Source organism: Pelmatolapia mariae, linkage group LG10_11, assembly GCF_036321145.2.
Source record: "Pelmatolapia mariae isolate MD_Pm_ZW linkage group LG10_11, Pm_UMD_F_2, whole genome shotgun sequence".
Lineage (NCBI taxonomy): Eukaryota > Metazoa > Chordata > Actinopteri > Cichliformes > Cichlidae > Pelmatolapia > Pelmatolapia mariae.
In genome coordinates, this window is record NC_086236.1 from 12,654,531 (window position 1) to 12,668,110 (window position 13,580).

General features: G+C 39.2%; 1 protein-coding gene across 1 annotated transcript in view; it reads right to left on the bottom strand.

The window, feature by feature from the left end:
• The window catches only part of LOC134636853 (gamma-aminobutyric acid receptor subunit beta-2), a 59,621-nt gene extending 46,473 nt beyond the window's left edge, over positions 1-13,148 (bottom strand). The window contains exons 1-3 of the mRNA XM_063487082.1: positions 12,746-13,148; positions 12,511-12,608; positions 11,893-11,960 (exon numbers count right to left, since the gene is read on the bottom strand). Of these exons, the coding sequence (XP_063343152.1) occupies positions 11,893-11,960; positions 12,511-12,608; positions 12,746-12,828 (249 nt within the window). The 5' untranslated portion in view covers positions 12,829-13,148. The remainder of the gene's footprint in view (positions 1-11,892; positions 11,961-12,510; positions 12,609-12,745) is intronic.
• Positions 13,149-13,580: the final 432 nt, after the last annotated feature.

The following is a 13,580-nucleotide window of genomic DNA, read 5'->3' on the forward strand; positions in this document are numbered from 1 at the left end:
TCAGCAATGTGGTCACATATGGTGGTTATCAAATGTAGACTCAGCTTGCCTATAAATTTGGATTAAAAGTCAGCAAATGCAAATAGTTATCCTGTTTTAGGATTAAACCACTGTATCTCTTAGTGGCCACGCTTGTGTACACACTGTATTTTAATGTATGTGAGTAACATCTACACTAACAATAAACTGAGAGTAAGAAAAAAAGACTGGTGTCATTTTCCATGTCTTTATGTGATTCAACTCAAATGTTTTGGCTGCTGTGGTAAGGGTAGCCTGTCAAATGATTGTTTACCTCAAATGTCAACATTTCAGGTGTGAAGTCCTTGTCTATGTGTTATAATTAACACTTTTCAATTGTGTTTTGGTCAAGGTGTTTACAGTGTCCATCTTACAAAGCATTATATAGTGCTAATCAGAAAGAAAAACAAGAACAACACCTTTAACACTTAAAAAAAACTTTAGTCCCTATTACTGTCCTATCACTGGGAGACAAGGGGTCTTCCATATATAGTTATGTTATTTTCCTGAGCACCGATTGCTCAGTAGAAGGTGATTTTGTAACTGCTAATCCTTTATCTCAAACATTACCTGCTGTAGTGCAGGTTAAGTCTGCTGCATGAGTTACACAGAGTAGATCAACCAGCCATGCTTAACTGGCTTTAATTCATCAGTCATTACAGAATTATGAAAAACAAAGGAAAACAAAAACAAACAAACAATTGTATATTACATATTATTAGTGTCTTATTTGCTTAGTTCTGATGACTATAAATGCCATCTGACTTTTATAACCTGTAACCTTCATGTCACTCTAAAATTTTGCCCTACTGACATGTTTAACTTTGTTCAAAAGGTTGTACTGAATGCGAGTGGCTACACTGTGTCGTATTGTTCCCTGGATAATTACGGCATCTTTCTGTGTCATGACCGTTCTTGTTTCATATTAGACGTTTTATAAAAAAAACTTATTTTTACCCTTCCCTCTTGTCCGATTTTTGGGATGCATTTAAACAGAACAAACACATACAAATAAAGAGAAGCAAATCTCTGTAAATGTGTCTGGCACCCTGTGCATCTGGAACATACTGTACAGAGCTATTTTGTTGTTTGACAACAAGCACTAAAGCAAAGACTTGCATCTGCACTCTCACACACATCATTTTGACCTCTGGTAGGTCACTGCGGTGGGATGAGCCAAAATGAAGCAATCTCCCTGCACTCACACTTCATGGGATATCATACTGAGTGTGTCAGTCAGAACATGTTACTTGATTAACAACCTAAAAATAGATCCCACGCAGTGATGAGTGTTATCCCTGGTACACAACACTCAACAGCAATGCTTACACACTAACACTCATATTTTGAACACACAGAATCGACCGTGATTCAACTCGTGCCCTTCCTATTAAGAAAAAGGGCAGGCAAAATGGAAAGTGCACCCAAATGTGGCTGTTTTTCTGAACAACAGAGAATGTTGACTGTGAGTATTATATGCATCTGTCTTTGCTTTTCTGTAACACAACTTCAGTGACACAACATACTGTGCAGCTCTCAGCTTTGAAGATAAAAGTGTGCACAGTAAACTGTGAGTGTCAGAGACATATCATACCATCTTTAATGCATAAATAGTCACCTGGCATCCAGCCATGACAGCATATGGCAAAAAAAATGTTTCAATCAAAGGAAAATAGCTGCCACTAAACATTTATCACTGATTAACACTGGGAATTAAGTGATTATATAGGCACAGCGTCTTTGGCAAAAATAACACTAGCTTTGAGGAATCTGAGATTAGACACGTTTGTGTCCTAGTCCAGTCCATTCCACACTGTGCTGACTGTCTTACTTTCAGCAACTAACAGGATTTTAAGAATATTCATCAGTATGTGGGGTTGAATAAAAAGGTTCTAAAGCTCAGCAAATAGTTCATGCTGCATTTTCTCCTTGGAAGTCTAGGACTGAACTAGCAAATCGTCATTTGTGATTTAAACATGGACTTCAAACTTGTGCAAAGAACTCTGAATGTGACCCAATCTTCATGTACAGGATAGTGCCTGGCGTGGAGAGTTTTCTGCCGCACACAAAAAATCGAACAGCAGTCTCCAAAAAAAGTCCACAACGTCCAAACCTGAAGGCGGTGAAGCAAGGCAGGAGAATCACCAGAAGCATGCTCATCAACTGACTTTGTATGCAATCACACAAGCCATCTTGGATTTATTTCCTGAAAGCGGATGGTTGATTGTACTGTCACTCCTAATTTGTCTCTCCAAAGGTGAGTCCATAAAAAGTTCAAAAGAAATATGTTGTGATATTTTTTGCTTGTTTTTGTTTTAACGAATAAACTAAAAAAAAACTTTGAGCAGGCGTACACAAACACTACAGTAACACACAAACAAATAGAGTAGTGGGACCACTGAACTGAGAGAAGCCTGCAAAAATGGTAGGCTAGCCGATTAACCCACTTTGATTTGTAACTCTGTCTAATCCCCCCTGCAGCAGGGCCTCAGCCTTGTGTCATTATCAAATAGGCATAGAAAAAATGAAAATGAGAGATACGCTTTGGAGGGAGAGAGAGAAAGAGAGAGACAGACGGGAAAATGTAACAGAGCAACATAATATAGGGGTAGAAATTATTACCTTGCAATACTCAATAGAACAGTGGCAATATGCTGTTAAATCGCCCTGCTCTGCCCACCGACACGAAAACAAGATGATGTTAGACCTACTGCTGCAGGGAATGGGCTGTTGTCTGAACATCCAACCCATCATTCTCTGTCACAGGCAGCAGTGATTCAGATGACTAACTAGTGAGCTTGTTTAACCTGAGGGAATTGATTACACGCCTTCCTTCCCTTGACATTTAGAGCTATGGTACTAATTGTACAATATGCAATGTATGTAATATTAATAGCAATCTAAGAAGTACATTTCTGGTGGGTGTGTGGATACAGTGATGGGTGTATGAAACTCAGCTGATTATATTTCAAAGATAACCAGATTTGAGTTATATCAAGACATGAAAATGCAGTGGCCAAACACTTAAAGGATTCCTTCATGTACAATTTAGTGTACCCACGGGGTTCATAGTATAGTTAAGACACCCAGCTTTTAATATTTTGAAAAGTTTTATTGAGTTTGTTTTTTTGCATTTGCGAAAGTGTTGATCTCCATATGTTCCTTTCTTTGTTCTGCCTATCCAGTTTCCTTAACAGGAAAGAGTGCAGAGAGGCAAAGTGCAGTAAGACAATGGTATTCTGGCAGTAAATATATCCATCTTTGCTGTTTAGCTCGCATTCAATCCAGCACAGAAGCTTTTTAACAGCATAAGGTTAAAAGTTTTAACCTTATGATGGAACAGGATGAAAAGTGAGAGGCTAAGTATAGCAAGGCTGTGAACTAAGCCTAAACTTTGAGCCTAATTAAATACAATCAATCCATACATACTATCTGGGGCTGGGTCACGGGGCAGGAGCCTAAGCGGATAACCACCACCTCCAGTTTGTCTGTGCGAACATGAAGGTGTTCTCAGGCCAGCCGAGAGATATAATCTCTCCAGCGTGTCCTGGGTCTGCCCCATGGCCTCCTGCCGGTGGGACATGCCTGGAACACCTCACCCAGTAGGCGCCCAAGAGGCATCTTCATCAGATACCCGAATCACCTCAACTGGCTCCTTTCGATTTGGAGGAGTAGTACTCTGAGCCCCTCCCGGATGGCCAAACTGTTCACTCTATCTCTAAGGGAAAAGCTAGGCTTCCTTCGGCAAAAGCTCATTTCTGCTGCTTGTATCCGTGAACCTTTTCTTTCAGTCGCTACCCAAAGCTTGTGACCATTGGTGAGGGTAGGGACACAGATTGATCGTTAAATTGAGAGCTTGGCTTTTACATTCAGCTCTCTCTTCAGAATGACGAACTGATGGACATACCAGCAATATTGCAGTCACTGCAACAAAATTGTCAGTTGATTTGCAGTTCTTCTCCCTTCACTCGTGAACAAGACCCCGAGATACTTAAACTCCTTCCTTCAGTAACTCAACCTTGACCTGGAGTGGGCACTCCACCTATTTCCAGCTGAGGACCACGGGCTTAGACTTGGAGACCACCACCTAATGAAGCCAACAGAACCACATCATCTGCAAAAAGCAGAGATGGGATTCTGAGACTGCCCAAGTGAAAGCCTTCCAACACTTGGCTATGCCTAATTAAATACACTGATCAAAAAACTACTTTTGAATCGTAACTCGGGGCTGAGGACAGGTTTTGTAAAGACAAGTTGTGTGATTTTAAAAAGATACCTGCAGTGAGATGAGAAATAATGGCGAGCTAACTCCTTAGTCACTATTTAGTCAGACATCTTTTTACACATGGCTTAAGAGATTTCGACTGCACAAAAACCTGTGGTAATCTTGTCATGGGGACAGCTGCTCCATCTTTCTCTCCTCCCTCCTCTGCCTCTGACTATTTCCTGTGTTCTCAATAATATAATACCACTTTCAGCTGTGTCATTCTTTTTTCATGCCCACCAGCCACTGCTCTTGAATTTTCCTGTTGCTTCTTTACACTGATCACAATTACCTCTTGTTCTACCTTATCTGAAATTAATAGCACATAGAAAGCATTTTCCAGGTTGCCTAAGTTGTCTTATTCCTGTGTTGCTGCAGCCTTCACTATGTTCCACTTGTCTGTACCTGCTTATATGATCATCAGCCTCCTTTTTGATTTACTGCCTACCCACGGCATTTTAAATGTGTTTGCTACATCTGATTGACTTTGGTTCCAACTGTTAGCTTGCTTATTGAGCAACTAAATACTCAATCTTCTCTACAGTTTCAGGCTACACACAGCAATCCAGATTGGGGCTCCTTCAGCACTCTCTTTATAACAGTTGTTGCTAGGCAGTTGTGTCATGGCGCTCAGTTTGGTACTACTTTAGTTGCTTTTAATTGCTTTTAGACATTGTGTGAATGTTAAGTGCTCTAGTTGACCTGTAATTAAGAAATATGTTAATTTGTTAAATTTGCTATTTTTTTGAAAAGATAACACAAGTGGAAATCGTTGTTTTTATTACTGTAAAACATTTTAGGATAACATTTAATAAAATCGCATTACAAGTGCTTTTTGATGTCCATGTCCTGTTTCTAAAACTATCAACACTTAAAATAAAGAAGTTTAGTAATGAATAATTCCAAATAGTTTCCAAAATATGTGAACACTGATGGAACATGTATTACTTGCTTTGTATGTCTTGAAGAATTTCAATTTAGTTTACATACTGTAGTCATAGAGCCAACAAATAGTCTTAAGGCTCTGACAGTGTGTTTTTTTACCCTAAACTTATTGGTATTTTATTGGTGAGGCACATCCTCGGTGATCACTTTATCGTGTACAGTGCTCATCAAAGGAGGAAATTCCTCATTTATGTTTATTCTGTTCAAGTTTTACATTAATTGTCTTAATCTCCCTAATGAAGAGGATCATTTAGATCCTTATTTTTGTTTACCTGCTTTATTATATCATGGCCTTGTTGCAGAAACACAATTACTAGCTTCAGTCTCATTTATATTCTGCTAATAGCTTCTGCTAACACCTACCTGTATGTTATGTGTTCTTATTGTTGACATGGAAAAGTAATACTATGTTGTGTACACAAACACCCACATAAATTATGCCTTTTTTTTTTAACAAGATTCAAGTGACCCATGACTTATCTGTAAATAGATTACTAAAACTCTATACACTGGCATCCATCCCTCCGTTTTCATAACCATGTATCCAATTCAGGATCATAGGCAGAGCTGGAGCCTATCACACATAGGAAAGAGGTGGGGGACACCCAAGACAGATTGCCAGTCTACTACAGAGAGACAGAGACACAATATGTTAACAGATCCTCTGTATAGTTGTGAGCAGTCACAACTATACAGCCAAAATAGAATCACTTATTAACCTAATACAGATGTCTTTGGACTTGTGAAAAAGGTTGGTGCACTAGGAGGGAACCCACACATACAGAGGGAGAACGTACTAACACACAGAAATGCCTCAGAACCTAGAATCTTTCTCCAGTGAGGAACAGGGTCTAACCATGTCATCACTAAAACACAATTTCATCTCCAACATCCTCTGCACAATGTCATATTTACTTGTTGTTTTCTATGCAAAGTGAAGAATTTCCATTTCCGTTTTATGTTTTTCCTCTTTGTGCTGATTAGACAGTGGAAAGTCATGGCCAGAATTTACAGGTGGAAAGAGGTATCACAATGAAAACTGCCATGAAAGAAAATGTTAAGAGAGTGAGAGGGTGGAGAATATTCTGTGACACAAGGGTTTCCGTCTGAAGAACAAACTATACCAAGGAAACAGTGAATGCGAAGGAGAGGAACTTATTAGACAAGTACAGTTCAAAATGCATCACAGATTAATAATGAGGGAGTTGAAAATATTCCCTGTGAATATAAATGTATGAGTAAACACGTTTCACTAAAATACTCACTGTGATAAATATTTTTATCTGGACTGACCTCCATATCAGCCTTTTTTCCCCTTTTAAACTCTTTGCTACAATAAGAGTAAATAAACCTGAAAGTATTCACAAATAAATTATAAGCTTTTCCTACCAAATAACATGGTAGCATCAATATACAATGAAGGAGGTCTTTTATTTCCAAATGTGTTCTTCTATTCAAATATCAAGGTTGTTCACAATTCTTACATAACAATTTCCAGTGCTTTCGTATTCGACTGATTAAATACTACAAATTAAGGATGCTTCAGATGTTGTAGGTTTTGGAAGCAGAGGTTACTGTGGCAGAATGCAACGCACAATGCAAACCTTTATGAATGCATCTGTCCATAGTCTCTTTTAGCTTATAAAGTAGTTTTATGGCCCGCAACTGTACAATTTTTGTGCTCAGCTTGTTTTCTTAAATAAATAAATATAAACCCTGCATGTGACCATGGGTGCATTTGTCTGGACTCTGTCTCTTGCATTATTCCAACAACTTCACTGAGGATCTGTTAACATACCAGTTTATGAGATGAGACATGACTATAGACCAGCGAGGGCTTTGGATTTGCGAATGTATGCATGTGCATGGGAGAAACACAGAGACACTGTACTTCTCATTAAAGACACTCTAAATTTTAAGTATGTCCATGTCTGTTCACAGACTGAGGATAAGAAGCTACTTCACTACACGAGGCACTTCAATGAGCTTTTAGCAAGTGTAACTTTTAATGAAGAAGTTTTGACTAGTTATAGCCTTCCCAAAGTTAGAGGCATGGTTATAACTGTTACACTGAAAAAAGAAGTTTTTTTAGTCATTTTAATCAAAGTATGTCATCAAATTGCCAAATATCCAACTCAAATAAATATTACCAATATTTTCTAAATTGCTTGTTTCAAATTTATATCTGAGCAAAGATGATTTAATAGTTTCACATTTAATTTGACACTTTACACACCAAAAAACATTGGTGTGTCTTCACAAATCCACACATTTTGATTGAGTTTTAACACATTTCTTTTTATTTCCTTCCACGAATGAAAGGTGTTTCAGTTTGTGAATCTTCACACATTGCTTCTTCGCTCCCATTAGTTACTATGCAACAACCATGGAGCAGGAGTATGGGGATAATTGGAGCACTGGCAAAGCCTGCAGCAATCAACCTGTGTATAGCTTTGGTGAAACCCTGCCAAAGTGTGTGGGCTTTGACAAAAAAAGACAATAGAGCTCATGTATTGTTGAATGAAAATAGATTTAGTGGCGCTCATTATTTTCTAAGATTACATGACACCCATCAGTTGGTTTAACCTTATTATGATCTGATTAAGCAGATGTTTTCTTCCCCACTGACATTTTATACTAAGTGTTCTTCAGTGTTCAAACCCATGTCATGGAAACCTATTTAAACTAATACTGACACGGTTGAACATTCCTCCATACGTCATTTGCTCATTGGTATACAGCTCTATCCAGATTACTGAAGGTGGCTGTGACATAGATTTAGACATATCTATAGAAGCAGGCTTAATATCATTTTAAAGCTCTTAGGTCTGGGATGAGATATTGTGCAATACCACATAAGTGCTATCACAATCTTTCTTCCTTTTTAATATCATGTGGTAAGCAATAATCTCTTGCCTTTCAGCCAACATCCATTATAATGTATCTTTATGATATATAGTATAAGCGGTAGAGTTTTCTGTACAGTCTTCATGCATTTACACCAGACGTGCTGAGAGGCGGTACCAAAATTGAAGGGTGTCTGAAGTTTGCAGTCCCTCTCCAACAATCAATAAGCTCCTTTCGACCTTTATGTGCATCAATAATGGTATTTCTGCCTTTTGGAAGGGGATAAGAACTTTTCTTCATCCTCAGATAGGAATATTTCTCTCCTGTGAAAACTGCTGGCTTAAACTTCAAGTGCTCAGGAGCTAAACCAAAAGTAAATATTGAGACTTGAGCAGCAGAGAAGCAGAAGACAATTACTGAGAGGATTGAAGGGAGATCTACTAATGCCTCTATATTCCCACTTAATTTCCACTATTTTTTCTATTTTTTATTTTGACCACGACATGAATCAAGGCTTGCAAGCCACTTGCCTTAGGTTGAATGTCTAACATGTCATTGGTATTCCGAGTGTGCGTCCCTCTCTGTATGTCCACCTCTGAGTCACGCAGAATGAACCCTCTGCAGCACTAGGTACATGACCTTCCCTCCAACACCAGCACCGCTGCTGGCTCTCCACATGGTAACTTGTTAATGTCAGAGCTCTTTCTCCTATCTATCTCTGTCTCTCTCTCTGTCTCTTTATGTCACATACTGAAAAGTGAAAAATGTGACCCCTAGGTCTTAGACAATCATATCCAAAGTCCCAAGCCAAAGATTGTGACACTGGGTCCAAAACACAGGAACAAGTGACCTTTCACTGGCCACATCCTCCTCATTGTCAAACCTAAAAAAAACCATGTAATATAGTTTTCTACATGGCACAATAATCAGTGAAGATATGCATGTACAGTTTTAATATTAAAACCCCTCATAAATATTATGAGGGGTTATGTGATGAATACCAGAGACGGCCACCCATGCTTAAAGGCTCATTTAGGTTGAGAACTCATCTAAAGTGAGTTTGATGCAAATGGATCTATGACACTGAGGACAAATGCTGCAAAAGATGTATTTATTTTAAAAGGCCTTTTGCAAAATGTCAACAAATACATATGTCATCACCTGGTGTCTCTGCTTCAGATGTGAGGCCTCCAACATAGAGTAATGCCAGACTAGCAGATTCAATTGATATATACATACCAAAACATGGATGTTCTGTTCTACCATAAAGATAAATGCAGCTCTGCTGGATGCATTCCTCTGTGACATCTCTCCATTATCCTCGACCCTCAACCCTTTTCCGTTCAATAAAGAAAGTACACAGGGAGGTTCTATCCCTGCACTGAAATAAGTGGCAGACAGAGAGCCAGATGGGGTAGAGGAAATGGAAGAAAGGAAAGTGCTTCTACACCAGCTGCTATCCTGAAAAGTGGCTACATTTAGAGGAAGACAAGAGATCAAAGATGCTGAGACCATTACACACACATGTGGCCTTTTCTTTTTATGAGACTCCAGTGGGTCAGGTGGTAATGACTCTGCTTTCACATTAGAGGGTGTTTAGTAGGCCAAACCTAACAAAGGCTTCACATGATCAAAAGAAGCAGCTTTTTTGTGTTTAGATGGATAGTGGGATTTTTTTTTTTTGTTGTTTGTCCGTGTGGGGGTGCATGAATATAAATCCCAGCTGTGGTGTGCTTATAGGCAAGAATAATGATGTTAGGTTAGGTCAGTTTTTTTTTCTGAATGTTGTTGGGAGTTGAAAGTATTAGCAAAAATAGTTTTGGCACACCATGGTATCTAGCTTATAATCTATTACAGTTTCCTGATTCACTTTTGCTTCCCACACTGCTCCATGTAATCTAAATAACATAAATATCATTATTTACTTTCTAGCACTATTGTCATTTAATAATAAGTTCCTGCTGTTGTGCATTTTCTGAGAAAATATACACAAATTAAATGAAAAACCATGATGCTTGACCCCCACTGTACAATGAGGTGATGTAATGACCTGTTATGCTGTGGGAACCTGAACCCTGCCATTTGGGTAGACTTGATCAAAATAGGAGAAAAGTATAAGGTTGTTCTAATAATAACTTTTATGCTACGATGACACACTTCTATCGTGTCATCCTGGATGACAATTTCCCCATTCATAGGGCATAAGGGTCCCAACACGGTTTAATGAGTTTGAAAATAATGTGAATCACTAGTCATGGCCCCCCCACGGCACCCAGGTGAATACCTATGTGATATTTATATCAAATGCGTTTTCCTCCACCAACATCAGAACACCAACTGTCTTTGGGAATATTGGTGTGCCAGTCTCCAACAGAGTTTTAGAGAATTGTAGAATTAATACTAAGGTCCAATGAAGCTGATACTCAGAGCCCATAGACAGCATAACGTAACACATGGTATGCTGTCCTTTTTTCCTAACCAGCCTGCATCTATAAAATGCATAAACATGTTCACATGCTTAGTTATTCTATAATTAATCTGGATGGGGATGGAAAGAACATCATGAATGCATTTGATACTTGAAAATACATCTTATTTTAGCACTTACAGTACAGTACTGAACCTACACTCTTTTTAACAAGTACATATACATGAACAACCTCTATGTAAGGCAGCTTTCAACATCCTTCACACAGAGAAAACATGACTTTAATTAAGAATTCAAAGCCACAGTGCTAGGCTCCGAAGACTTGCATTGTGTATGCACGTGTGTGCGTACCTGTGTATGTGTGTGTATGTGGGTGTGTGTGTGACTGATTGTGCAAGTCCTCAAATACATGCAAATAGACATATTATCATCTGTTTTCTCACTCTTGCAAATCAACAGAGGCACGGAGATAACAACACAAGCAACAGTGTTTGGGTGCTGCAGCCCACAATTTCCTAGAGTGAAACATATGCAACACATCACAGATAGCAACACCAAGACAACTGCTGCAGCAGGACACAGCTAGACATTTCATGTAAAAGTTGTAAATACTAATGTGCCAGCTCCCACTGTTGAAGTAAAACATTAAAAGAAAAGAAGTTTAAAAAATGTAGGAGTGACAATGCACCTATCAAAAGCTAATGCATAACATCATAAATATAATTTTTGCTCCCCTTTGCTTGGTGTATTATAAGTGTCAAGCTGACCTTCTAGTGTGATAAAATACATGCCTCTGTTTCTCTCAAAACCGAGGTGATGTTCTATAATATCGTCACTAGGAGGCGCACTTGTATGAAACTTAATCACCTCTCATAGCTACAGCTGCTGAAGTTCCTCCACTGTCACTATTACTAACAAAATCCCAGCTTTGACAGACTCGTCAAAAACGATGTTTCATAAAATCTTGTCAGCGTTGAGACTTTTGTTAATATCAAAACTTCCCACAAGATAGATGGAAGTACACTGCAGGTGCGTGCCATGTATGCAGATTGAACTTTATTCCCTAAAACAATTGATTGTGTTAGGTTAGTGATGCTTGGCTGTGCAGCCTCTTTGCTCAGAAAATGAGGCTGCAATCAGCTTAAAAGACCAAAAACCAATCGTCCATCTATTCCAGTCAATTTAAAAGCTCCAGAGAGGTTTAATTCGTGTCATGACACACAATGATCAGTGGCTTTGAAGTCTCAAACTCACAGCCACTGATTTGATCTGGCACGTTCACACAGCCTATGGTGGGCATCTCCCACCATAGGCTTAAGCATAACAGTTATCACTAGTACAAGATCGTCACACACTGTCCCAAAAGTAGAGGTGATAATGGCCTACTTACCATATTGACTTCTGATACCATGTCTATGCTGGCTATATCTATATTCATTCCCACTCCAACCGGAGGACCTGGGCAGATGAAAACAAGCACACACAAAAAAGAAGACACTGCACATCAGATGTAGCCCGAGTGATTCGCTGACATATCGGTTAATAATGAGTACGTGACTAGGAAGCACACAGTTGTGAATTTAGCTTTTGTCAGCTGTATAATAGTTTACAGTGTTCATTTCGGGTGGGATTAGATGCGTTGGCCAGCAGTGAAAGTATTGGTATTACCTCTAAAAGTTGCTGACTTTAGCTCAGATAGTTCTAACGTATTTCCGTGACAATAAACGCCTGAGTTGGACGTTGATATTAAGAAAAATGGGCAGATACTGTTTTTTCCCCCAACTCTGGTGACTCGTCATTCAAATAAATGTGCTGGTGCAATTTATCATCCACATGTGTTCTGGCGTTAGTCGTATTTTATCTACACCATACTGTCATTCTAAAGCTCATATCTTTTCCCCCCTCCTTACTTGCTTAAAACTGCCCAGTTGACACATTAACTGTAATATTTCACAGGCTGACAACGCGCTGCCTTTAACATAGCATCGGAAAATAGAAGTACATTTACCTCCGAAATCTGGCCTCAATCGTATATCATAACCTTTTAACAGTCTGTCCACCGTTTCTTTGACCAAAGACATATTGCTAGGGTCACTGACACTGGCACTATGGACGAAGAAAACACAGAAAGAGACAAAATCAGATTTAAACAGGATATATTCTTAAAACACAAGTGCCTAAGTATTTTCCCTGCCGTCTGTAATACACTTAGTAAAACGAGTGGAGCATCCTCCGTCACTTACCTTTGAGCGCACACCATGGCCACAATGACGGGGAGCAAGCAGACGATAAAACACATCATTCTTCGTCTTCTGAACACTACCATATTTAAACTCTGTGTTTTTTCGCTCTTTTAGGAAAGACGCGGTCTAACTTATTCTTGCCAGCGCAGTAATTCCAATGCCGGGCGCATGCGTACTCCCGACCACAACACCGAGAGGCAGCACCGCTGCCGCTGATGGTACTGGCAAATCTAGGAGAAAATTTAAAGGAGAATCAAGACTTTAGGTTGCTCAGGGGCATATGGGGGTCTCCCCGTTTCGTTCCTTTTTTTGTTTTGTTTTGTTTTGGATATGCGTGAGAGAGAGAGAGAATGCGTGGGCGTGTGTTTTGATTTTTTACACGTTGAGCGGTTGTTTAAAAAGCGACAACTGTGATAGAAAAAGCGATAGTTCGACACTCCAGAGGTTACTGAAAATTGTGGGTGTGGTTGTGTCTTTCCACTAGCTTTTTTTTCTGGACATCAGTTAGCCAACTCGTCAGTCCCCGAGCAAACCACTGAAGGCACTAAATCTCTTTGCTCCTGCAGAGCAACTCGGCAGCTCTCAGTTGAAGTCTGCACGACACAGTTCATATTCTAAATTTAGCATCTTTGTTTGTGAAACAGCAGCACTGTGGTGAAGCATTTAACTAAAATCTAGTTTTATAGATTCTGGAATTGGTCACAGACCTAAGCGTTGGCCCGGTAAAGAGGAAAGGATATGCATGATACGTTCTTAAACCAAAGATCTAATCGACATAGGATATGTGCAAATATTATCAGATATGAGTATACATCAGTGACATTGTTTGTCCAAA